The following is a 24,150-nucleotide window of genomic DNA, read 5'->3' as shown; positions in this document are numbered from 1 at the left end:
AGGTAAGTATGAGATATATGCACAGTATTCTCAGGATCTTAATTGTTATTGTCCGTTTTTCTTAGAAGCAAGCAGATTGTTGAGTATTCTGCAAGGGCCGAGGAACAACTAGAGTGCCATTTATAACCTATTGTTGTTCTTGAGCAGAAGGGTCAATGAGTTCCAGGAAAGCATGCACAGTGCCAGTTCTGTGGTCACCACAGGAAGTCGGTTTTAAAACATTTCCACAGAGTGGACAACCAGCAGGAAGAGAAATGAAGGCAGAGGCCAACTCTGTAGGCTGACTGAATGCCTCTCTTCGCATTGCAAAACCTGCTGGGCTCCATGTCATAAGCACTCAAGAAAGGTCACTGTGGTTCTCTCCAAAGTGTCTCGGGCCACGGCATGAGTGTCAGGAGCGTCTTCACATACGGCATAGTCCTTTAATCCCAAGTCCTTGGAGTTTTATCCGGCAGTTAGAAAAGTCATAGTGGCAAGGTGACTGAACCAAGAATCGGTGAAAAGAAAACAAAGCGAGAGACAAGCCAGGTGCCTTGTCCGAGCTTGTCTGTCGTGGTTGGCTTCTTCTCTGTCCCCTCCCTGAGACTTATTTGTGCTTGTTTCCCCACTGTCACACTGTGTTTCTCAAGTGGCAACCAGAACACCAAAGCCACTGCTCACACTGTGGCTTTCTTTGGAGCACAGGGTCAGAAGTCCTTTGTCACCCAGAACCTGAGGTGACTTTTCTTGAAGCTCCTAGCATTTGGGGGCTGGAGGTGGGGGAGACAAGAAAATCTCCAAGTATTCGCTCTTTCTTGGTAAAATTTTAAAAGTTAAACGGTTTTTAAGTGTAGAAACCAATCTTTGCTTTGACCCATTGGTAGGTTCCCTAGAGCTGCTATTGAAGTGACAGGGCAGGGGACTGCTGTTCATCTGTGTCTGGCCAGGGTTCTCATCGCTTCAGCACTCAGTGATAGGAGGCACTGTGCTCCCTCGCTGTCCCTGCTTTCTGAGTGTGCACATGGCAATGAAGCAGGCCGCATCCCTCTGCCATTTTTAACCTGCTTCCATAAAACTCACAGACGCAGATAGCTTGAAGACCGTCTCTGTGGGATTGGGGTCCCGTAAGCAGTCAGCTGGGAGCCCAGGAATCACTTTCATCCTACTAATTGCACAGGAGCCCCTCCCTCTGGTGATATCTGGGTATCTTGTCTGTCTAGTTTTTTGTTGTGTCTGTGACTTCCAGCAACCATGTAGGAGAGACTCAACAAGTATTTGTTGAATGAATTAATTGGCTTAAGTGCATTTAGGAGCAAACAAAACCACAAATTATAAGTTAGCCCACTGCTGAGATGCATAGGGAACGCTAGCAAGTTCTCAATGACCTAATCGGCCTAGAATTAGAAATAAAATCTAGTTTCTTGCCATTCTTACTGTTACTTGTAAGTCTTACTAATGAACCTCGGGGTTCTGTAATTTCCCATTTACGATTTCTGTCATTCACTTAGCATTTCTTTAATGTTAATTAATGTTAAGCTTCATCCCTTTGAGTCATTAAGTGAAAGAGTTTGTGTTCGCACTATGATCTGTACTATTAGATTTGTAAACAGCAGAACCCCCTCCTTTTCTTCATATACTAAGGTTTCTTTAGTATCTCATTTAAGTCCCCTGCACAACGGAGGCTATGTTGATACTGTCTTCTCTAACTGACCCCAGGAGTGCATCACGAGCCCTGGGATTGGGGAGCTCGTAATCTGTCAGGCAGATAAGCTTTTTCTTTACGGCTGACACCTGCCTTTTCACACGGGTGGTTTTGACCACTCATACTTAGTGAACAAAGTGTTTGCTGTTTCGTTTTCTTTTCATTTGGAGAGATTTGGCCCTATGTTCCTCCCAGCCATCAGTATTTTTGATACGCTACCTTCATTTCCTCTCTTAAGCATCAGACTTTATAAATCTACCTTTTTCTCTCTTAAGTTCAGACTTTATAAATCTATCTTTTTTCCCTATACCCTATTTTCAGTCATAATATTATTTTGTTTTTGATTCCCTAGTAGTTTGTGACTCTAGAGTAGAGTTAAACTAGCATGTAGGCAAATTTATTAACAGGAGACACTCAGTAGAGGCCACAAGCTGTCCCTAGGGACTTCAGCTGTTGTAGAATTCCGTAGTTCCCCATGCAGCCCGTTGCTCTCCTGGCTTCTCTTGCGCCCTTTGGTGAAGCTGTCCATCCTCCTTAGGCACGGTTTAGTTATGTAAGACCATGTAGGGATGAGGGAGACTGGGTTTCGCCCAAAGAAGGCCTTTGGCACCAAGGCACTATTACTTTTAAGTGTTGTCGATATCAGTCTATGTAAGGAGTTAAAAATGCTGGAGATGACTTGAAGGCCCAGCTTTTAGTAAAAGTAGTATGGCTAGATGAAAAATGAAAAGGATTTTAGTACTTCACATACGGTATTTTATTTGTGGACAGCGAGTAATAAGTAGGCTTGCACTTTGCCTTGTGTCAATTATCTGATCTATAGTGTTCTTATGGGAATTATTTGATGTGTGTGGGTTCTAGCCTATTGAGTTTTGGTAGTCTTAAGTATTCAGATGTGGAGACTGAGTGTGCAATATATTGTAAAGCAATAACATATTGCTTTATGTTACTAGGCAGCACATTACCATGGTGAAAGGAAGCTGCTTTTAAATCTTAACACTGCTGCCTGTCCTGGTTGGTTGAGTAACTTTGGTTACTTCTTTGCTTCTCCTCGAGTGAAGCAGTGACAGTTCCTGTCGTAACAGCTGGCTGGAAGGAATGGGCATCTGGTCCAAAGTGATGCTCAGTCTTGGTGCCAGCTCTTCTCCTTCCTCTGCATTTAAAGCCCAGTTTCTTAGAAGCGCTTTACAGTGTCAGGGGAACAGTACTTGACAGGAGATGAGAAAGATGCAGCATCTCTTTCCAAGACATGTGCTCAAGGTGCTCAAAAAAAATTAAATTAGGTTCTGCATTTTATTACCCGATCTTAAGCTTGAAAGATCCCCGTTTTCTCTGTCAGGGGGCCTGTGCTGTAGGGTATACTTATGCTAAACACAGTACTGAGAGAGAGGATTTGCCAGAGACCTGTGCCCCCCAACTTTGTGTGAACTATAAAGCTGCATTTTATATCTGAATTTTAAGTCACACATCAACTTCATCATCATCATCATCATCATCATTAATATTATATTGGAAAGAAAAAGAAACGAGCTACCTAGTATCATTTCTGGGACTCCAAAATCTAGGGAGTAAAGACATTGACAGCTTGATATGGGGCTTTGTGCTTGGTGTGTGTGTGTGTGTGTGTGTGTGTGTGTGTGTGTGTGTGTATTCTTATGCATGTGCACATATGTAGCAGGACATTCATGAGCCTATGTGTGCTAGATGGAGGACAGACATCGTTCTCTTTCACTTGCCATCTTAGCTTTTGTGACTGTCTCTGATTGAGCATGGAGCTCATGGATTCCGTTAGATTGTCCCACGGATCTTACTTTCTCTACCTTCCAGTGCTAAGGTAACAGACATGTGCTGAAGTACCCACCTTTTCATGTGGGTAGTAGAGACCCTAGCTTACGTCCTCACTTTTTTTTTGATTTACTTATTTTTGTTTTATGTGTGTGGATGTTCTGCCTGCATGTATGTCCGTGAACATGTCTACAGTACCCATGGAGGTAAAGTGCTGGATCCCCTGGAACTGGAGTAGCCCAGGTTTTGAGCTGTCCCATGATGCTGTAATAGAATCTGGGTCCTCAGGAAGAACAATCAATGCTTTTAACCATGGAGCCATCTCTCCAGCCCCCAAATGGTGGGAAATACTTAGTTTGGTTAAAATTGAACTAATCCCATAGGAAGGTGGGGAAGAGAGATTTTCTGATATGATATACAGAAGAAGAATCAAGCTAATGACTGTAAGTTTGGGAATGTCAGTCTATTCTGCCTGCACCCAAGCTTAGGGTCTGTGAATGGAAACGTAGAACTCCTCTCAGGGAGATAAAGGCCTAGGGGTGGGGGCTGTCTGAGGGCCTACAGGATTGTGGGAAAGCTCAGGGCTGTGGAGAAGGCTTTCATTTCATAACTGGCTTCATTCTTAAAGAATAGTAGGTCACACAGAAGCTCACTACACCCCACCCACCCTTACAGATAGGTATTGATTGGTTACACAAATCAGATGAATTAGACAGGAAGGGCACCCATGAACTTGGGACCCCAGCATCTGCTGACCTTGGTCATTGGAAGCTCTTGATGAGAGGACAAGGAAGGGGTTGTGTTTTGGGAAGTTTGCTCTGGATGCTGTCCTCTGTGGGACAGTGTGTGATGTTTAAGAAGTGCGACAGGGCCTATGCTAATTCAAACACTTGAGCCCTTGGACTTCTCAAGGTAGCAGGTGGTTTTCCTTGTAAGTAGATGACCAGAACATTTGGAACTTTAAGGCTTAGCTTTAGTTTCTATACTAAATTAGCTTCAGATACAGAAGCAGAAACAGGGTGCAGTAATGACAGGCATCTCGAGTCCAATGTGTGTGTGTGTGGGGTGGGGTGGGGGGTGGTGGCGGTGCTGAAGCAGGAGGATCACCGGAGTGCTAGGAGTTTGAGGCCAGTTGAGGGTAGCAAGACCTGCTTTCAAACAAAGGAAAAATAGAGAGAGGAGGCAGGGTTGAGAGCATTCCCAGCAAACTCTGAACCCTTAGAAGATGACCAGAAATAGTGATTTGTGCTAGAAATGTTAAAGAGGTAGTCTGTTGTGGAAAAAACAACTTCCTGTTATTTCAGGGAGGGTTGCTGGACTGTAGGGGCAATCCAGGAAACCTTGCTGAGACAGGATGGAGGGGGATGGGGCTTCTGTTTGATAACGGCTGGCTATTGGACCATGGTACGACTCCCTTCGAATTTTCCTGAGGATGAAGGACACAGAGGCCTGGCCATGGGCTCCATTCTGACAGGTGACTTCATTTGAGGTCAGCGCCCAAGGGTTGTTTTGATGGAGTTCATTGTTGTGAACTTGCTCAAGTCTCCTCCTCCACACTTCTCCTTTCTTATCGTATTCTAGACTCCAGAGGCAAATTCTCTATCTTCTCTGAGGTCAAAGACCATAGTGGCAACAAAATACTTCACTTGCAGTGGACACAAAGAGCAAAGTGTTCAGCTGCCTTCCATAGACTCAGAGAGGGATCCTCCAGCAGTGGGATGCTGAGAAACCAGCTCTCTAAGAGCCCTGTTTTGTCACAGTTGATATGCATGTTCCCAGCATAGCTGAATTTATACTAACATGATGCTACTGACTAGAGTCAAGGGAGGGGATGCATAGTTGGCAAGTGGTACCCGCTGGCTTGGGCAGCATGTGCTGCTGCTAGTTCTTAGTGTGTTTGCATGGTTAGATGGAAGATGTGGGTATGTGTGCTTCTGTGTCTATGTGCAGTGCAATGAGGATTTCTTCTGGGTTCTCTGCCCACAAATGGCACCGTGGAATCTGGCACACATGCAGGTGCTTCCTCCCAGCTTGTCATCTTTCCTCTTGAAGCATCTTTATTTTTAACGTTTGGTTGCCATCTTCAGCAAGTCACTCCTGTTTTACATAACTTACTAGAAGAGTAAATCTTGTCTGGTTGTTAGAACAGAGTTCCTTCTCGAACCCCTCTTCCCAGCTTTTAGATTTCTGTTTACTATTCTGGTTACGTGGGTGCCTGAATGTAGACATGTGCACATGAGCGCAGGTGTCCAAGGAGCCCGAAGACATCAGTGCCCTGGGTTTAGAGTTATAGATAGTTGTGAGCCACCGGATGTGGATGCTGGGAACTTAATGAGGATTTTCTGCAAGAGCAGCAGGTGCTCTTAACCACCAAACCATCTCACCGGCCCACTTACAGATTTTTTTAAATGCCCCTTGGATACCCACTGGATGTCCTCAAGTTAGTTCATGGCAGTATAAGAATTCTCAGAGAGTGGTCAAGTCAAGTTGTACATTTTTATTTTTAATTAACTAATTAAATCTGTATGTATAGTATATGTATATTTTGTATATGTGTGTGTGTGCGTGAGTGTGTGTGTGTGTGCCTATATGCATGCACGCATGTGTATGTGGAGGCTAGAGGTTGACTCACGGGTGTTTTCTTCAATGTCTCTTCACCTTATCTTTTGGGAGAGTCTCTCACTGAATTTGAGTTCACTCATTGGCTGGAGTGGCTGGCTGGCATGTTCCAAGGATCCACCCATTGGCACCCGACTTCCCAATTCCAGGGTTCCAGATGTGTTGTACCCTGCTTTACTATGGGTGCTGAGGATGCAGACTTAGACTCCGGTCCTCATGCTTGCTTTGCAGGCATTTTAACCAGGAACCCCGTCCCCAGCTCCTCGAGTTGTGTGATTTCCAAGCAGAATCCAGTCCTTCTCTAACTCACCCTTCCCCCATCTCTATTTTCTTTGATTTGGTGACACTGTTTGTGAACAGTGAGCCATGCCAGAAATCAGGTAAGCATCCAGGATTTTTTCTTTGCCTTTATCTTTTATTTCTGCATATAATTTTATTGTTCACTATCTTCATGGTTTTCTTATTTTTTTTTTTAACATCTCTCTCTAACCAGCTCTTTGCCTTGTACCAGTGAAGGCCTTCCCCCAGGCTCCTCTGCAGTACAGCAGATCACCAGTTGTTTTTCCAGCTGTAAAGCACGCTTCACCAATGCTCTCCTCAGCACCAGTTTTCCTGACCACAGCTAGAGTATGCCCTCACCATCAGCTTCCTGCTTCCCAGAGGACCTAGCATCTCCACCAGAGGGTACATCACTGAAGACCTCTGTAGTCATGTCGGCCCCAGCTGACTGTCTAGCCAGGCCATTGTTCCCGTTGTCCCATCACCTTTACAACCATCTTCCCCCTCATGCTTTATTCTCCGTAGTGACTTTGTTTCTGCTGGGCTCTGTGCCTGCTGTGCCCTGGCCAACATTGTGCAGTCACAGTGCGGGCACCGCCTACTCAGGAAGCCTTATCTGGCACCCCCAGCACACCAGTCCCTCTTGGTGTTTCCAAGATATTCTGCCAGTCTCTCCACAGTTCACTCACATGGAGTTATGTTGGGGCTCAGAAAATGATGCACCGCAGTAGGTACTTTGGTGTGTGGATTATTTTGAACTGAAGGATAGGGGTGTAAAAGCAAGATCTTTCTGATCTTTTGACTTCTCTTCCCCTTTATCTCCTTAAACAGAAACTAAACCACCTCTTACCCAAAGCTGTTGGAAGAACTAAAATGTTCCTCAAAACTCGCTCCACCTTTTTGTGTAAGGTTTGCAATAAGTAAATTATCTGATTTATGTCATCTGGCAATAGCTGTTAGGACCCTCATCCCAGGAAGGGCTGTGCTCTGCCCTCAGAGGAGACAGATGTGGAGTTTTGAATGGGATGTTCCCAATATTCTTGGGCATCTGAATACTTGGTCCCTAGTTGGTGCTACTGGGGTGAGTTTAGGAGGTGTGCCTTGCTGGGGGAAGTATGTCACTGGGTGTGGGCTTTGAGGTTTCAAGAGCTATGCACTCTTTCCAGCTCTGTCCTTGTACTTCAGGTCGTAGGTTGAGAGGCAAGCTCAAGTTGCTGCTCCGGCCATCATCTATGTCTGTCTACTATAGTGTCGTGTCCCCCCCCCCCCCCCCCGCGCCCTCCGTGACAATGGTCTCTTCCTCCTCTGGAACTTCAGGTTGCCCTGGCCATGGTGTTTTATCTTAGCAGTAGAAAGGTAGCTAATACATGGCGCTGTGCAGGGAGAGTCCCGGCAGGCTGAGCTGGGTCCACCTCTTGCTCTGTCGCTGAGAGCAGATCATGCTCCCTTTGCCCACTTCGGTCTCGCCGTGGCTTCATCCTGCACTGAGCAGAGGCACGGGCATAGTGTTTTCCCTGAGCCGTCTTTTCTCAAGACTCACGGGTCATGGAAAACCACAAGTTATCATTTGCTGTAGGTTTCACTTGTTAACCTGTCTTCAGTTGTGGGGATGTAAACTGTGACCTTGTCATGGGTGAAAAACAATAGCTTACCTTCTGCTTCTGTGTTCTCATGACTTCCTTTCCTGACTCCTCTGTTGTACCTGACGGCCTGGATGTATAAACTGTAAGGCTTTGCTGGCTTGTGGTACTGTGAGTTAACATGTGAGTCAGTAATTAGATGAACAGGTGGAAGAGGCATCTATTCCTGCCCTACTCACTGCATGCTGCTAGCATAGGGCTGATGACCTCATTAAGAAGAATATAGGACACACTACCAGCATGGAACCAATGTGGAATTGCCATATAATCCGAGCAACCCCGCTACAGGACACATATGCAGAGGAAGTGCAGTCATTTAACCTGAGTTTTCATGTTCCTGCAACACTATTTACATTAGACAAAGTGTGGGATTAATGGATGAATGGGCTGTCCCAGTGTGGTGTATATATGCACAGTGGAACATTGTTCATCCTTCAAAGGACCCTGTTACTTGCAGTAACAGAGACAGAACTGGAGACACTAAGTTAAAGGAAATAAGCCAGACACATTCTCACTCCATTGTGTCTGTTTAAAAAGTTGATCATGTCAAAGAGAATAGAGGTTTCTAGAAGTTAGAAAAGGAAGAGGGAAGGTGACTGGTAAGAAAACATTATTAGGACCATGGACAATGATGTTAGTTGTGCATTTCAAAACAGCCACACTCGTGGGGATGATAATATTTGCTGTGATAGAAATGCTAATTACCCTGATCAGTTCACTTCACGTTATAAACCCGTCTTGACTTACCCTATTCATAAATAAGTACACACGTGTGTATGCATGAATTTGTATCTATTAGACTCATATTTACATTTAAAATAAGGAGTAGAGTTTTTTAGTTCTATGGGTAGGTCCCAAATACCATGTGAGACATTTCTGTATGTTCCCAAATTATTTGGTTATTATTGTTTATCTGCAATTAGATTTTTGTTCAGCATCCTTTAACTGGCCCGGTTAACCTCTTAAAAGAGTGTGTCCATACCTAAGCAGATAGCTACTGCTGAGCTTGTGGTCCTGGGCCCAGAGTCTTTGTGAGCTTTGGCAATTAGGAACTTGTACACATAGCTTAGTTACTTGGGCAGAACTGTAGATATTTATGCCACGGGCGGTGAGCATGCTCTCTTAGACAAAGCTGAGTTCTGGTAGCTCTAAAAGAGTTGACCAAAAAACACAGCCATGTAGCATTTTTGTGGCCTTGGTATCACGGTCTTGTCAGCAAAGTCATGGGTTCTAATTAAACCCAGCTTGAGCTCTTTCCTGTTAGCGTGCTAACCCTCAGGGCAGGCTCAGGCCTCCTGTCTGGCTTTCCAAGTCTGATTTACTGAATACTGTCTGCCAAGGGCTCCACCCTTTAAAAAAAAACTTCAATTAGAAGTTATTCAGATAATACAAACAAGAATAGGCTCTGAAGTTCCTTAAAAGGATTATGGGCCTATGAACTCTTTCGCTGCAAAAAATAAAACTTTTTAACATTTTAGTTTAGCCAGTCTGGCGTATGGTATTTAAGTTTTTTTCACTTATTTATTTGTTTGTTTTGTGTGTGTGTAGGGGTGTGTGTGTGTGTGTGTGTGTGTGTGTGTGTGTACCGTGCATGTGCCTGTGGAGGTTAGAAGACAGCATCTAACCTCAGTCGGTCCGGTCTCTCCTTCCACCACGTGGGTCTGTGGGATTGGTTTTAGGTGGTCAGTCTTGATTGTAAACACCTATACTCACTGACCTATCTTGTTAGCCCAGTGGATATGGTTTTACATTTTACTTCTGTAAAACTTCACTTCAAAATAATTCCAGCAGTCAGCAGATAACTCTAAGTTTTTGCTTGTTTGTTTGTTTGCTTGTTTTGTGAAAATATACTGTTTGGATATTGCTCGGTTAAAACTCACTAAAAACCTAGCAAAACAAACAAGCAAACAAAAATCTGGTCTGCTTTATGACAGCAAGCAGCCTTTAGTTATTCACTGAGAATATAGCAGCTCCGTAGGAAACATGAAGCCAATGTGCTGACCCCGACCTTCTTGGTTGAGGTTTGTGAGAATGATTGCAGCCGACGGCACCATTCTGGATTTCACTTTCTGATACTGCTGTTGGCTGACTGCATTCACAAATAATCCTCTCCATTTGAGCACTGAGCACATTTTAGTAAGGGTTCTCTCAAGTCACCCGGGCTTCTTCCTGATGTACACAGAGGAGCAGGAATCAGTCAAGAAGTATCCTGCATGCAGAGTGGAAGAAAGAGACTGGCCGGAGCAGCCATCCCATTCCCCAGGGAGTGCCCTGGCAGCCTGCCAGATCCGCTTGCTCTCCCTCTGGAAGGGAAAGGCACCCAGGGGGTCAAGTCCTCCAACAGCACTTTTCTCTGTGTTTGAGTTCTTGGCCACATCAATATCAGTGAAAACTTAGTTCTTTTTAAGTCAGCATTACTTTCAGAAGAAAGGTCTAGTTTTCGAGTGGAGTTTGCACTTCAAAGTAAGGTGAGACTCATCCCATTACAGAACTGCCCAGTAAGGGAGCCCTGACATATCACAAAGTAAGGAAGTTTGATCTAAAATTAGAGCCGACCATTCCTACCAATGGAGAAGCCATGCCTTATGCCGGTAACACTTGGCATTAAATATTTTTTAATGACTTGTATATTATTGTGTAGGCAGATAATTATCTTGACAGTCTTTTGAAGTACAAAGCAAAAACTACAAAACATCCTTGTTTTTAGTATTACATTAAGAAAGAGATCAAAGAGATACAGGTATTTTTAGATAAATGTTTTATTGTATTTAAATTTTAATTTTTATATTTTACTTATTTACTTGTTTGCTTATTGAAAAAGAGTCTCACTTTGTATCCAACACTGGTCTGGAATTTACAGTGTAGCTCAGTCCTTTGTCATCAGCCTGTGGATAGCTGGGCATAGTATAGGTGTGAGCCATTAGGCCCGGCTAATTAGCATTATATTTTATATTGTCTTCGCTTAGGTTTTTCTTGCTAAGTATAAAGTGGTAAACATGAAGTATGTTTTCAGTGCATTGCAGTTCATTGCTAGATTTTGTAAGATGCTCATAGAATAAAAGGAAACGGCCCTGGAAAGGCTGCATGTCATACCTGCTTGCTAGAGTTTAACATCATGTGTGGACACACTGAAGGCAAAGAAAGTCAGCAGTAAAGAAATGTCTGTAGTCTCTGAAGGTACCACAGCACCGTCTCTTAAAACAAAACAACCGAGTGTTTACAGTACCCACTCGAAGCGGTGCAGCGCATAGTGTTTACAAATATAATTAGAGTTCGAGACCACAGTCTTTCACTCTTTGTTTCTGCTTTAGTTGGAAGTTCTGGGGACAGATGGACACTGTGGCTCCGCTTGTTGAAAAGCCAGCACAGAGAGAGGAGAGCACCTAGACCGTGCGCAGAGCCAACAGTCCTAAGAGCCCTACAGAAAAGCTCCTGTTTTTCCTGCCTCAGACCTATGTCCTTGGAAAATTATTATAATTTATTATAATTTTTACATTTTTATTTATGTGTATGTATTTGTGTGTGTGATGTACACATGTGTGTCACATGTGTGTTTATGCCTATGGAGGCTAGAGCCTGAGTTCCAGGCAGTTGTGAGCTGCGAGCTGCCTGACATGGGTTCTGGGAACTGAAATTGAGTCTTCAGGGAGAGCAGAAAGCATGAACTGCTAAACAATCTTTCCAGCCACCTCCTTAGAAAATTAAAAAATTAAGTAAGAAACAAAGCCATGCACCTCATACACTGTGGTCCTCGCATCAGTTCCTATCAGCAGCTAGACATGGTGACACTAAGCTATTCTAACCTAAAAGTGGATGCCACCATGTGGGTCTTTCTGGGTTAATTTTCTTCTTGCAGTTTAACTTCTGACAGGGCCAGAACTCAGTAGTCACAACTGTCATTATTGGAGATTCATATGCTGTCACTCTGATTTCTGTATGTATATATTTCAATTTAGGACTTTAGGCAGTCAGTATTGAGTAATTCAATTTATAGTGAGATGAATTGCCTGGTAGTTTTTTGCACCAATGAGAATCTATGCAGCATTGAGACTAATTATTTGCTTTGGAAACAGATTTATTGCAGAGCTCTTCTTGGTAGGTCAGTTTCCTTAGCATCCATGAAGGAGTTCAACTTGGAAAACCACATCTGCATGTAATTTGCAGGGTGCAGATTTACTCAGAATGCAAGGCACACCCTTATTTTTCTGCAGTTTGATTCTCTCCCCTCAGCCTTGATTTTCAAGCCTTTCCCATTTTATCACCAATCTTTCCACGTTGTGGTTTACGTGTGTTAATGTATAGTGATATCGACTGATAACTCTAGGTTTGCTTTCCTGTGCTAGCTTTCTCAGACGTACTTATTCTCCGGTGTTTGCAGATTTCCCGAGAGCAGGGCTGTGTACCCGCCACACTTTCCGTTGCTCCCTGGGATAAGCCTCAGGCTTTGCAGCGCAGGTGGTTCTCGCCCAGATCCCTTGGTTGCTGGAGGTATGAAAGTAGACTCATCGCTGTCTGTGCACTGACGGCTGTCAGATCATAGGGAACCATGGAGAACAGACTTCTTCCATTGCTAATTTTTTCAGGCTGTGACCATAATACCATCTGGCTCACGTAAACCCTATGCTGTGTGTGTATAATATATATGAATATGTGTGTATGTATATGTTGTATATGTAAATGTGTATATGTGGGTGTGGGTGTGTGTGTATAAATTTGGAACAATCATATTTCCAGAACTATTATGGATCGACTCTTCTGGCATACCATGGTAGGCACCGTTTTTAAAAATGAGATTGAAAACATACCTTTAACAGTACAAAGAACATCAGATAGTGGACAATTTGCTAAACTCCATTCGGTGACAGACAACGTCTTTGATAAAGTATTGCCATCACCCTTGCTGTCACCAGTGATGTAAGGAGAAGCCATTGTATTGCTGCAAAGCAAGAATCTTTCTTTCTTCAGAAAGAATGGGACGCTACCTCCACACACTTGCTACACGGCCTCCCTTCTGCCACACTGAGTTCACAGAAGCCCACACTGCCTTCCAGGACTTTCAGCTGCATGAGAGAAGACTGAAATGCTGACCATTTCAGTGTTTTCAGTTTTACATCAGGGAGTGATGCCATCTGATGCTAATAATGAATCTGTCCCATAGGTTGAAGGGGACCAGCTGCCTCCAGGACACACAGTCAGTCAGTACGAGACCTGCAAGATCAGGACCATCAAAGCTGGTACGCTGGAGAAGCTTGTGGAGAACCTGCTGACGGCTTTTGGGGACAATGACTTTACCTACATCAGCATCTTTTTGTCGACATACAGAGGCTTTGCCTCGACTAAGGAAGTGCTGGAGCTGCTGCTGGACAGGTACGATCTAAGGGCGGATGTCGAGGAGAACCTAAGGGTGTGGCTCTGAATCAAGGGCACTTGGGAGTCTGGGAAGGAGGAAGAAGGAGAGATGAACTGGAAAAGCCAACCTTTGGAATGAGTGGCATACAGAATGTCAACTCTGTGGTCTATTTCTAGGGTAAAGAAATCCCTCTTAGAACGTTCGTAAAGGCTGGATATGGTGGCACATGCTTCTAATCTTGGTATTGGAGAAGCTGAGCCAGCTTGGACCTCATAGCAGTGCTTTGTCTCAGAAGCAAAAGCAAAAACAAAGAAAAACTAAGCAATAACCTGTAAAAAAAAATGAACAAAAGAATTAAAAGTAGGTTTTATAAACATAGATTCAACTATTTATAAATTTCAATATCTGTTTGCTACTCTTAATTTCACATTTGATACAGATTAATTTTTAATTTCTTTACAAGTACTCATCCAGCTAGGACTCTCCTTGTTCTGGGGACTGAATGTGCTCACACATATGAAGTATGGAGCTCCGTTCTAGATCTGTAGGATCCAGATGAGTGGAGGCTCTGGCAGTGGCAGTCGGGGCTGTCAACAATCACTGCGGAGTCAGTGCTTATGGCCGTGTGCCTGAGTGATGTCTGTGCTCCTCAGCAGCGTATGCTGTGACTCATGTAGGACAGTCTTTGTTTCCCCTTTACCTTTGTTTTATTTATAGGAAAACTTAGGCACTTTGTAAACATACTGTTATATTGACTTAGTCCTGGGACAAAGAAAACTGTCAGCCAAACAATTGTTTTAGAATCCTGAGACTCTCACTCAGGTCCTTGTGGTCTGAGGTTTCCTGCCTAAGGAAGGAAGTGGGATCCAGTGCTTTTGTTAGGCTTATTTTGCCCGTGCGTGTGTGTGTGTGTGTGTGTGTGTGTTTATTTAATTTTAAAGGAATACACAATCATGTTGAAAATGTTAAAAATTCCTTTATGATGGCAAGTATGAAAAGAAATACTAAAGTTTTCTCAAATTGCTGTCTTACTCAAGGAACACTTTAGGTTTTAAAATATAAATTTCATATATACATGAAAAAGCTTTGTATATTTACATTCTTAATATACAGTGCACCGTATATATTGTCTTTATAGACTTATTTGTCAGAAGAGTTTATTAAGTACGTTGTAAGACAGCCCCAGGCTCGGCAGTAGTGACAGCCCTGCCTGCCTCTATAGATTCACAGCGCATACATGACACAATGAGATCAGTCAGAGTGACCGAGTGACCTATTTTATTTGTACACACTGATCCACCTTGGAGATATGTGGGCTCATTCAGTGACTCGGCATTTGTAAAAGGCTCATGACAGTGGCTGCCATATTTAAAGTACAGGAAATGTCCGTTGTTAGTTCCAAATAAGCACATGTGGGTAGGGTTTCTAGCTTCTCTTCTAGTGCCTTTCTAGTACTTACGGAGTTGATAATTTCATGGGCAAAGAATTAAGCACTTTTTAGTTTTTCAAATTGTTTTGAGAAATCTGTGAGAACAGAACCAACCACAAGGGTCGTCTTTATACATAGGCAAGCTTTCTGAGATTCCTAAAGTGTAATTTCACGGAAGAGTAACTACACCAGGATATAGGAATTTAGGAGCCTGCCATCTGCGCCTCCAGAAGGTTCCACCAGCCATACTGCTGTTCTGAGCACTCCCTACCACAGCCCCCCACCCCCACCCCCAGTTCCCGATGTTCTGTCTCCTCCCCTGAGCTGTCTTTACCTGATCTGTCCATTGAAAAATGGTTCCGTGACTCGAACTTCTCATGTTTATGAGTAGTGTTTGGTGTTTCAGAAGCCACACCATTAGTTGGGTGTGAACTCCTCCCATCCTATACTCTTTTCCTTTGAACTACTTTAATCTAATTATTAGTCGTCAAATTATAATTCTTTGTATATTAAAGAAATTTGATTTTTTGCTTATAATTATATTGGGAATATTTTTCCTAATTTGTTCTTAGATTTTAAAGTCTGTTCCTTAAGAATTGGTATTTAACTATTTTATGAAATATTTCTGTCTTCAGAAAGGCTTTGAATAAAGACCTTTCTATTCCAGGTTAAGGCTATTGACAAGAGTAGTGTTTGTCAGCTTTCTGTCCCCGTGACACAGACCTGACAGAATCAACTTATGCCAGGAGAGGGTTGATTTGGGACCCACAGTGTTGGAGGTTTCAGCCTGTGATAGATTGGCCACAGGTCACTGTACGATGGTGGGAGTGTACTGTGGAGCGAAGCTGCTTGCCTCTGAGTACGGAGTGAAGAGAAGGAGGCTGAGCCTCTCCTCTCTCCTCCTGAGGGGACTGAGGACGGCCAAGTGGAATGCCATGTAAAGGCCCCACCACCTGCGCTAACCCCACCCTGGGCATCGGGTTTTAACACAGAGACACTTTGGGGGCACAAGCTCCTAAACACTGGATCTGTGTTTTTATGGGTGCACATGCAGAGAAATTATTGGCTCAGTGTTTATATTTAGGGTCACTCATAAAGCATATATTCTTTATGGCACACTGATCTGCCCACAGTGTCCTGTGCTATGGCGTAAAGATGTGTCATTTTCTGCATGACAGTACTTGACAAAATATTAAGCCTGGAATAGTAAGTTTGGTGGGTCTTTTTTTTTTTTTAAATATCACAGTTCTTATGTAATAGTTCATTTGTGCAAGTAGAAATTGGAGAATTAATGAAATTTCTCTTTTCAGTACTTCATAGCTGTAAAAAAGATGGAGCCTGGTAATTGTTGGCAGTCAGTATTTGGAAATGAAATTCTCTTACAAGTTCCCTTTGAATCAGTGACCTCTTCTCCACAGGAGGTAACTTCACTGATAATAGCCCACAGATGTCCACAGTGTGTAAAGGGTGCACGGAAGCTCCAGCTGCCTGTCTTAAAGACTGGACACACACACACCAGGAAATAGAGTGTTTAGTCTATGACTTTTTATTTGGTGATTTTTAAAAACATCTATTCTTTGTTCTATGGATAGAATCATTGGGATTTAAAAAAAAACACTAAGTTGATAACAATGATTATATAGTATATCTAATATGAATTTAGATTGCATTGGATTCAAACTATCATTTGAAGTACAGCTGAATGAAGAGTTAAGATTTAGTCTGTGCCATGTGAGTAGGCTTAAAGCTGGCTTTGAGTGTGATCTCAGAGTTCAATCCGTTGCTTGTTTCTTCAATGAGGGGATTAAGGGCGGATACCTGTGTAATGTAACCCGCAGCAAGCACTCTGCAAGTCTTCACATAGACGGGACTCAGATAGGAACGATTTAGTCTCTGCCCTGAGGTAGTTCAAAGATGGATTCTGCTTGAGCTGGTGGCGCCTCAGCTCGGTGGCCCTTCACTTGGAGCTCTTCCCCATGACGCTAGCCTCTTAATTTCATATTCCTTTCCCTTAGGGGAACCCCTCAGATTGCAAAGGCCAGCTCCATTAGACTTAGACCCACTCCTCAGGACATTTTCCTGCAAAAGATAAGGCTGGCTTGCAAGTGCTAAGTCACCATACAAGGTGATAGAGGGTTCTAATATGTGCTGGTGGAGGAGTTCAGAGAAACAAATCCCATTTAGTTTGCTTTCTCTGCAGAAATGTAATCTTGTCTCTGTGTGTGCCAACCTCAACAGGAATATTTCTTTCCCACCTCATTTCTTACTCACGCTGAAATCTTGTGGCCCCGATTCAGTCTCCACCGAAATCCAACTGTAGAGTCTGTGAAATGCTGTGTTCCCAAATTGGTTGTTAGGATTTTTATGCCTGTAATAAAGAGGAAGCAATTTATTGTGCAGACTCACCTGTTCAGAAGATAACCATTGGAAATACCATTTTCACACCGTTAGGTTGTTAGGCTTGTTTGTGAGCCTCAGACAGAATCTTTCAGGTATTTCTTTTGGTGTCTTCAGTGGCGTGGGAAGAAGGTTGCGAGCCAATCGCAGTATGTGCTAACCCTGTAATGAGCAGACACGAATAGATTCCTGCAGATGCTGCAGTGCCCCTTTCCCACCGGAGTCTGGCTTGTGTGAAGTCAAGCTTTGATTTCCCTTAAGACTTCCAGTTGTGGCTTTCCCTGTATGGAACTGTTTACTTTCTGAGATTTCTTTTTAATCTGTTCATAGTTTTGTTTTTTCTTCTCCCTAGTATGGGTCTGTGGGATTGACAAGTAGGCAGTGTTGTGAAGTCATAGCTAATTCCATGTCGACTTTCTCCTTTGCTTATCCTTTATTGGGGTGATCAGTAACTCACAAGCTCCTGTTTGCAGTGACGTTTGCCATGGCCCAGACTTAGGTTTTCTCTGCTTCCTTTTAACTGAAGAGGAAGTTATTTAATTGGGGGCTGACTGTGTTGGACTTTGAGATTTTATTTTCTCTAATGTCGAGCATACATTTCACTCAGAGAAGTCTGTGAAAGACTTCGTCATTTAAAGAAGCAGGGGTGGGGGGTGGGGGGGGGGAGTAGATAGCACTGAACATGTCCAACCTCAGATGTTGGCAGAGCCCCCTTCAGCAAGTGGTCCTCAGTGAGAGCTGAGAACGACCCACAGAGGTGCAGACCCTGCTGTTTTCCAACAGTCTCGCCTTCTCTGATAACTAAGTTAGCAAATGCTAACAGGGAGAGCCAGGTCTCCAGAAACCTCGGGCAAGCCATTCCCAGGCTGCAGGTCAGAGTGCAAAGCATTAAGTTCTCCTGCATTGCAAGTGAATTCCCTCAGAGGACTCTTGGGAAGCTTAAAGGCCGAGGCCACCTATGAACTGATATAAGATGTTAGGTAACTCTGTCTGTGTCACAGAGACAAGGCGAATCGGTAGGTCTTTGAATGAATTTCCTTCCCGTATCAGCTTGCCATGTTTTCACAAACTTTGTCTCACACCATTTGTTTATTACAACTCTGTGCTCACAAATGGCTCAAAAAACATACAGTGGGCAAGCAGCAGAGGGGGGATCAAAGCTCAAAGCTACCCTGTGTGATTCAGACCCTCTTTCCCAGTGTGCCTGGCACCTCCCATGCTAACTCATAAAGAGAGGGCGACTGGGGAAGCCTTCTTAGTCATCTTCCTGGCTGCTTCCTCATTTCATTTTCCCTGGAAATGATATTTCACAAACTTGGGAAATCCACTACAGCAGTACTCTCGGTTGCCAGCTCAAGTTACTTATCAGCTGTTTAATGCAAAGTGCCTACGCACAAGGCACTGTGTGAAAATGGCGCCGAGCCTGCCATGGGTCCCACCGTCTTAAATATGTAATGTGTGCTGGTAGACAGGAACACTCGTCAAGACAACTTACACAAAGATACATATAATTAAAACTGCTGCGACCCTCATGCCCATAAGTCCAACACTCGGGAAGAGGAGGCAGGAGAATCACTGTGAGTATGAGGTTGGCCTAGGTTACAGAGTGGGACCCCATCTCAACCTCATCTTACGAAGATGTTTTAAATTTACTTGGGGGGTGTTTCCTTAGGCCAAAAATGTTTCCTGCTTTTGGAGTTTTAAGATGTTTTATGGAAAAAGCAACTTCTTTTTCTTTCAGTCATGAGACTTGTGTGTTAGGCAGGTACAGGGGTTGTGTGGAGCATAGGAATTAAAAAGAGATTTATTTCCAGTTTGTACTCTGCAGTACTTATAAGTATCACTCAGAATCTATGTGATAGAGGCTTAGATTCTAGTGAGGTACAGGGGTGGGAGGGGGGATACCCATGAGACATAGTGACAGGCCTCCAGATCATTTGGGACATGCCTTCACAGAGGACAGGGAGCCTCAGTTCCTCCCACTTCGCTCTTTCTCTTCCAAGCTATGAAGTAAGCAGGTTTGCTCTTCTATGCTGCCCACTGTGATGTGCTGCCCTGGCTCAGACAGGCAAAAACAACAGGGCTAACCAGGCATGGACCAAAATTGAATTTTATTCTCTTTGTAAATTGATTAGCTCAGGTATTTGTTCCAGTGAGAGAAAGCTGACCAACCGGCTGGCTAATACACATTCCTTCCTGGTTTTTAATCCTTTCAGAGTCTGGTTCTGTAGACATGCAACAGTAATATAAAATAACATGTTGGTTGTAAGGTCCTGTGTTTTGTTCCTTAGCCACACAATGGTACTGTGTAAGGTAACACTTTGGTTGTAGGGTCCTTTTTTGCTTTGACTTGCTAGTGAAGTGGAAATTTATAACTGGAGAATATGACTGGCATTCCTTTCTCTGTAGTGTTTGTGATGATCTGAAATTCCCACATTTACTTTGCATGTTTTTGGATGGCCCCACCTCTGAGAGGAGTGATGCTTGTGGCAGGAGTGGGGGACGGGTGTTAGGAACACTGCCTAACAAACATACGTTTTTCTTGTCTGTTGGAGTGTACTGGAAGATATCGCTGTGGATGCCACTCAGATTGTGAGCATATCTTCTGGGAGGATCTAACCTGCCTGCTGAATGTAATGTCCCATCTAGACAGTAAGGGCTAAGATACATACTCAGTGAAAAAGAAAAACCTGGCTGGGCGGTGGTGGCACATGCCTTTAGTCCCAGCACTCGGGACGCAGAGGCAGGTGGATTTCTGAGTTCGAGAACAGCCTGGTCTACAAAGTGAGCTCCAGGACAGCCAGGGCTTCACAGAGAAACCCTGTCTCGAAGTCCCCCCACCCCCAACCCCCTAAAAAAGAAAAACCTGTGCCCTTGGCAGCTTGGTAGTAGTGAATTTTGTAAAAAGCACATCATACAAATCCATTCTGTTTTCAAACGCCTCCTTAGAAGCAGCTGGCTAAGAATGTGTGAAACGCATGCAGTATATCCCAGATGACTTCACCTCACTTAAAAATAACCAAGTTTTCATTTAGTCCTGAAGTTAAACTATACACTTAACTTGTAGTCTTAGGTTCACGCTAGCGTGTGTCACCCAGAAAGACAGGTGATCCTTTGCTGTGTGTTCCTTCTGGAGGCGGCAAGGTGGCTAGTACCCTTTCTCTGTTCTTCCAGGTCCAGGGAAAGATGCGCTCAGCGGGAAAAGCTGTAGGGAGCAGGTACTGGAGTGGCTCAGGTGTAACCTTCTTAGTGCCAGTCCTGGCTTTCCTAACCTTCTGCTTGTCCTAAGAGTACGGAAGTTCAACTCTCATCCCTGATGTCAGAAGCTTTTCAAAATGAAGGTGTTGGTTTTGGTGACTGTTCAGCCGAGCTCCCACAGGACCAAGCAGAAAGAGGGCGACTCAAGTGCTCCTTCCTCTGATGCAGGAAGCCTGGGAGATTTAATGGCCTGCAGGCTTCTGGGTGCTCACGTTGCTGATTCAGTGCAAAACCTTTCAGGAAATCTCAACATCGCTTTGTTTCTTTGTTTCTTGTGCAGCTTAAAATACAGACATCCTGGATATCCTGATAGGGATGGCAGTTTCTTAGTAAATGATGGAAATTTCATTTTTAACTTTTTTTAAAATAGTAGATAAGTTTAAATATCTAGGTCTGGGTTTTGATAACTCCTTGGCAAAGTTAAAGCCTTTGGGTGTGTTTTGTCTTAGGAAGAAAAGGACAAGTTGAAGTGAGGTTGGCCCTGTGACTGTGAGAGAGATGAGGCTATTGACTGTGTAGGTAAAGAAGACCACCGGAAACTGTGGGCCACAAAATGTCTGTTGCATAAAAGAGTTTAAAAAGTTGTAGGTCCATCTTTTTTACGAAGTGTTCATTTCTTGCTCTTTCGTGTTTTCTCGGATTGAGAACTACTTAGCTCACAGAACTATACAAGATAAACCTTTGTAATAATTTGCACATCCATCTGTGGCAGGCAGAGAGGTGGAGGAAGGAGGCCGTGAGTCCTTGTGAAAGGCAGTGAAGAGTTTCTTAGAGCACGTAGAAAGGAACGTGGTCCAGCCGACAGCTTGCTTTTCAGTTCCCCGAGGCCGGTGTCAGACCAACGTACCAATTAAACAGTCAGGTTGGAAGCTACTGAATCGGTGGCAGTTCATTGTAGCAGCGATAGCTAAGAAACAAGGACATCTTCTTAGGGAGATTGTCCCCTAAAACCTCATGTCCCTGGACTCAGGGGTGCCAAGGGTCCGATGTGTACCCTCTGCCTTTGTTTTTAGGGCTGTGTGCCCCGATCGTCTGTGGCCTCACAGCACAGAGATCACTGCGAGAAGCCTGAGCCTCCGCAGACAGGCGCTGTTAGTGTTTTCTCCTGTAACTGTGCCAGTTCCCTTGGCTTAACCAGAAAGCTTTAATCTGGTGCCGTTTTAGAATTACCTCTCACCATAATCACACGAGGGAAACTGGAAATAAGTTCTGTCCCTGCTCCCTGGCTACTTTGATTTGGTTATTCAATTGATTTTTTTTTTTTTAACCAAGTGGACCTGCATCCCACGCAGCTGAACTGTGGGAACACAGGAGACAGCAAAGTCCTGATTCGTGGGATGGTAGTGAAGCTCTGCTAACCTAGACACTGAAGGGATACTGTCAAAGGCCTGGCCTCACGTTATAACCTGAAGTAGGGTTTGTAAGACCTAAGTGATGCCTTTTTTCTTTCCTTCCCCACTTAGCAACAGCGGCAGGGCGTGCAAGATACAGGATATGTTTACCTTTTTTTTTTTTTTTTAAACCTGAGAAGAATATTGAGTTACTTTGAAAGATTCTTTTAAAAGTATGTATATATTTGGAAGTTAGAAAACTGACAAGAACTTGAAAAACCATGTGGATATTCTGAGTGGAAACTGGAAAGTTTGAAATTTAACTCATAGTCTAAAGCAGTAGTTTTGGACCATTTTTCTAGCAGTTGATTAAAAAAAACGTAGATCCCAAACCCCTTTTAGAACCTGCTCAGAATCCTCAGGGATGGCCTGGTGGGTCAGAACACACATAAGCGAAGGGCCTAAGTGTGAGCCCCAAACATCCACCTAAAACATCAGAGTGGCCACCCCACCTATAACCCCAGTGCTATGGGAGAGGCAGGAGAATTGCTGGTGCCGGTGCCAGCCTCTCTCCAGATTCACTGAGAATCCCTGGCTCAGAGAGTGCTATAGAATGACTGCCCACCCTCCACGGCCCCTCATTCTTTCTGGCCTCTGCATATATGCAGAAGTGTATGCACTGCATGTATACACCTCACTCATATTTACACATATACTCGCCCCCACAAGAGTCTACTTGCTAACATCAGAATCTTTCTTTAGAAAAAAATTGTTGATAATAACAAACTTACTTAAGGACCCTGGCTTCTGTTTCTCTAAGCAGAGGATTCCTAGAATATGTCCTCTGCCCCCTGCCCCTGCCCCGTGACTTATCCTTTCCCCTTCAGTAACCAACTTCACAGTGGGAACTGGACTTTGCCAAGATAGACTAAGTGACCGTGACCCAGGCCTTTGTCGGACCTGGGAGGAGGGAGTGCCTTCTGTGGAGGGCATTATTCAGGGTGCGTCCAAACAACTCTGTCTGGTCTTTGGGAAGCAGTGCAAAGCCTTCCTAGGCGTCCTGTGAAGTTCCAGGCAACTGTTGGCTGCTGCAGGCCTGGCCTTCTCCCAAGTGAAGGTTCTGGATGGTTCTCTGGTGCCTTACAACTTGAGTTCTTGTGGGTCAGTGAAAGCATGCCCAAGTGTTCTGAAGCTGGGATTCATTCAGAGACTCCCCGAGGGCTTTAAGTCAGCAGCTTCCTGTGTGGTCTCTTCCTTCACTTGCCCCTTCTGTCTGTCATTCGCTGTTCCCACCAAGTATCCCCTCCTTCCTCTGCCCTCCCTGGGCTTTCCTTTGTTCCTAGCAGGAGAAGGTAAGCCAATCCGGGATTGTGTTGACTGTCTACTGCACCAGGCCCAGGGCTGGAGGAGGAGGCAATGTCGCCATGATGTGCCAGGCCATCCTGACCTGCATGTTTGCCCCAGGCCTCACCTGCTGTCGGCTCTGCTCTTCACTCTCTGCCTATGTTCAGGGGTGTGTGTGTGTGTGTGGTGTGGTGTAGTGTATATGCGGTGTATTGGCAAGCAAGCGTGTGTTATGGCAGGCAGAGGAGGATGTTAGGTGTCCTTCTCCATCTGCCTCATTCCTGTGAGACAGTGTCATTGGCTGAACCTGGAGGTAGCTCCGGTAATCAATCTTTCTGTCTCCATCCTCTGCTGGAGTTTTAATTCTATTCCTCCATGCCCAGCTTTTTACCATAGCTACCAGGGATTTGAACTGAGGTCACCATGCCCACTTAGGAAGTACTTGTACTCCTGAGCCATTTCCTTAGCCCCAGTGATTTATTCTTAATGTCTAGAATAGTAAGGACCTGGGCACAGTCCTTAGTAAACCATCCTCATCCAATGATGACTAAAGCAGTCCAAGAATGAGTTCATGGATGAGTGGACAGGGTCCTGACATGATAAAATGAACATGCAGATAGGGCCTTCTAACATGTGTGGGAGGGCAGTGACTTAGTGCTGGGCCCAGGGCCTGCCTGCCAAGGTTCAAGTCCCTCTTCCGCCTGCCAGTGATGTCGTCCAGGCTTTCTTACACAGGCTTTCTGGGTCACACTTCACCTCTCTGTGAAGCTGGACGAGTGATAGCACCCTGTGGGGTTATTATGGGAATCGAGTGAAACAATCCACCAAAGCAGTGGGCACCCTTCCTGCCATATAACAAGTGACCTGTTATTACCATTGGCTCATTTGCCAGCATCAAGCAGGGCTCACAAAGTCCTTTATGGTGACCGCATCCTGGTCTGCTTCTACTGAGACTTCGCTGTTGGGGCACAGATGTGAGGTGGTTCTCTCTGTAGAGAGATGGTGTCTGTGGACAACTTAGGACCCCTTGCTTCAGA

General features: G+C 44.3%; 1 protein-coding gene across 7 annotated transcripts in view; it reads left to right on the top strand.

The window, feature by feature from the left end:
• Positions 1-24,150, top strand: part of Rgl1 (ral guanine nucleotide dissociation stimulator,-like 1) — a 249,547-nt gene that overhangs the window by 166,531 nt on the left and 58,866 nt on the right. For 6 of the 7 annotated variants that reach the window (NM_001346119.1, NM_001346118.1, NM_001346117.1 and 3 more), the window contains one exon: positions 13,163-13,371. In NM_001346119.1, the coding sequence (NP_001333048.1) occupies positions 13,163-13,371 (209 nt within the window). Of the gene's footprint in view, positions 1-6,587; positions 7,096-13,162; positions 13,372-24,150 lie in introns of those variants that run through there. The other variant, XM_006529267.4, reaches the window with a different exon arrangement.

Source organism: Mus musculus, chromosome 1 (assembly GCF_000001635.26).
Source record: "Mus musculus strain C57BL/6J chromosome 1, GRCm38.p6 C57BL/6J".
NCBI lineage: Eukaryota > Metazoa > Chordata > Mammalia > Rodentia > Muridae > Mus > Mus musculus.
This window is presented reverse-complemented; position numbering and strand designations above follow the sequence as displayed.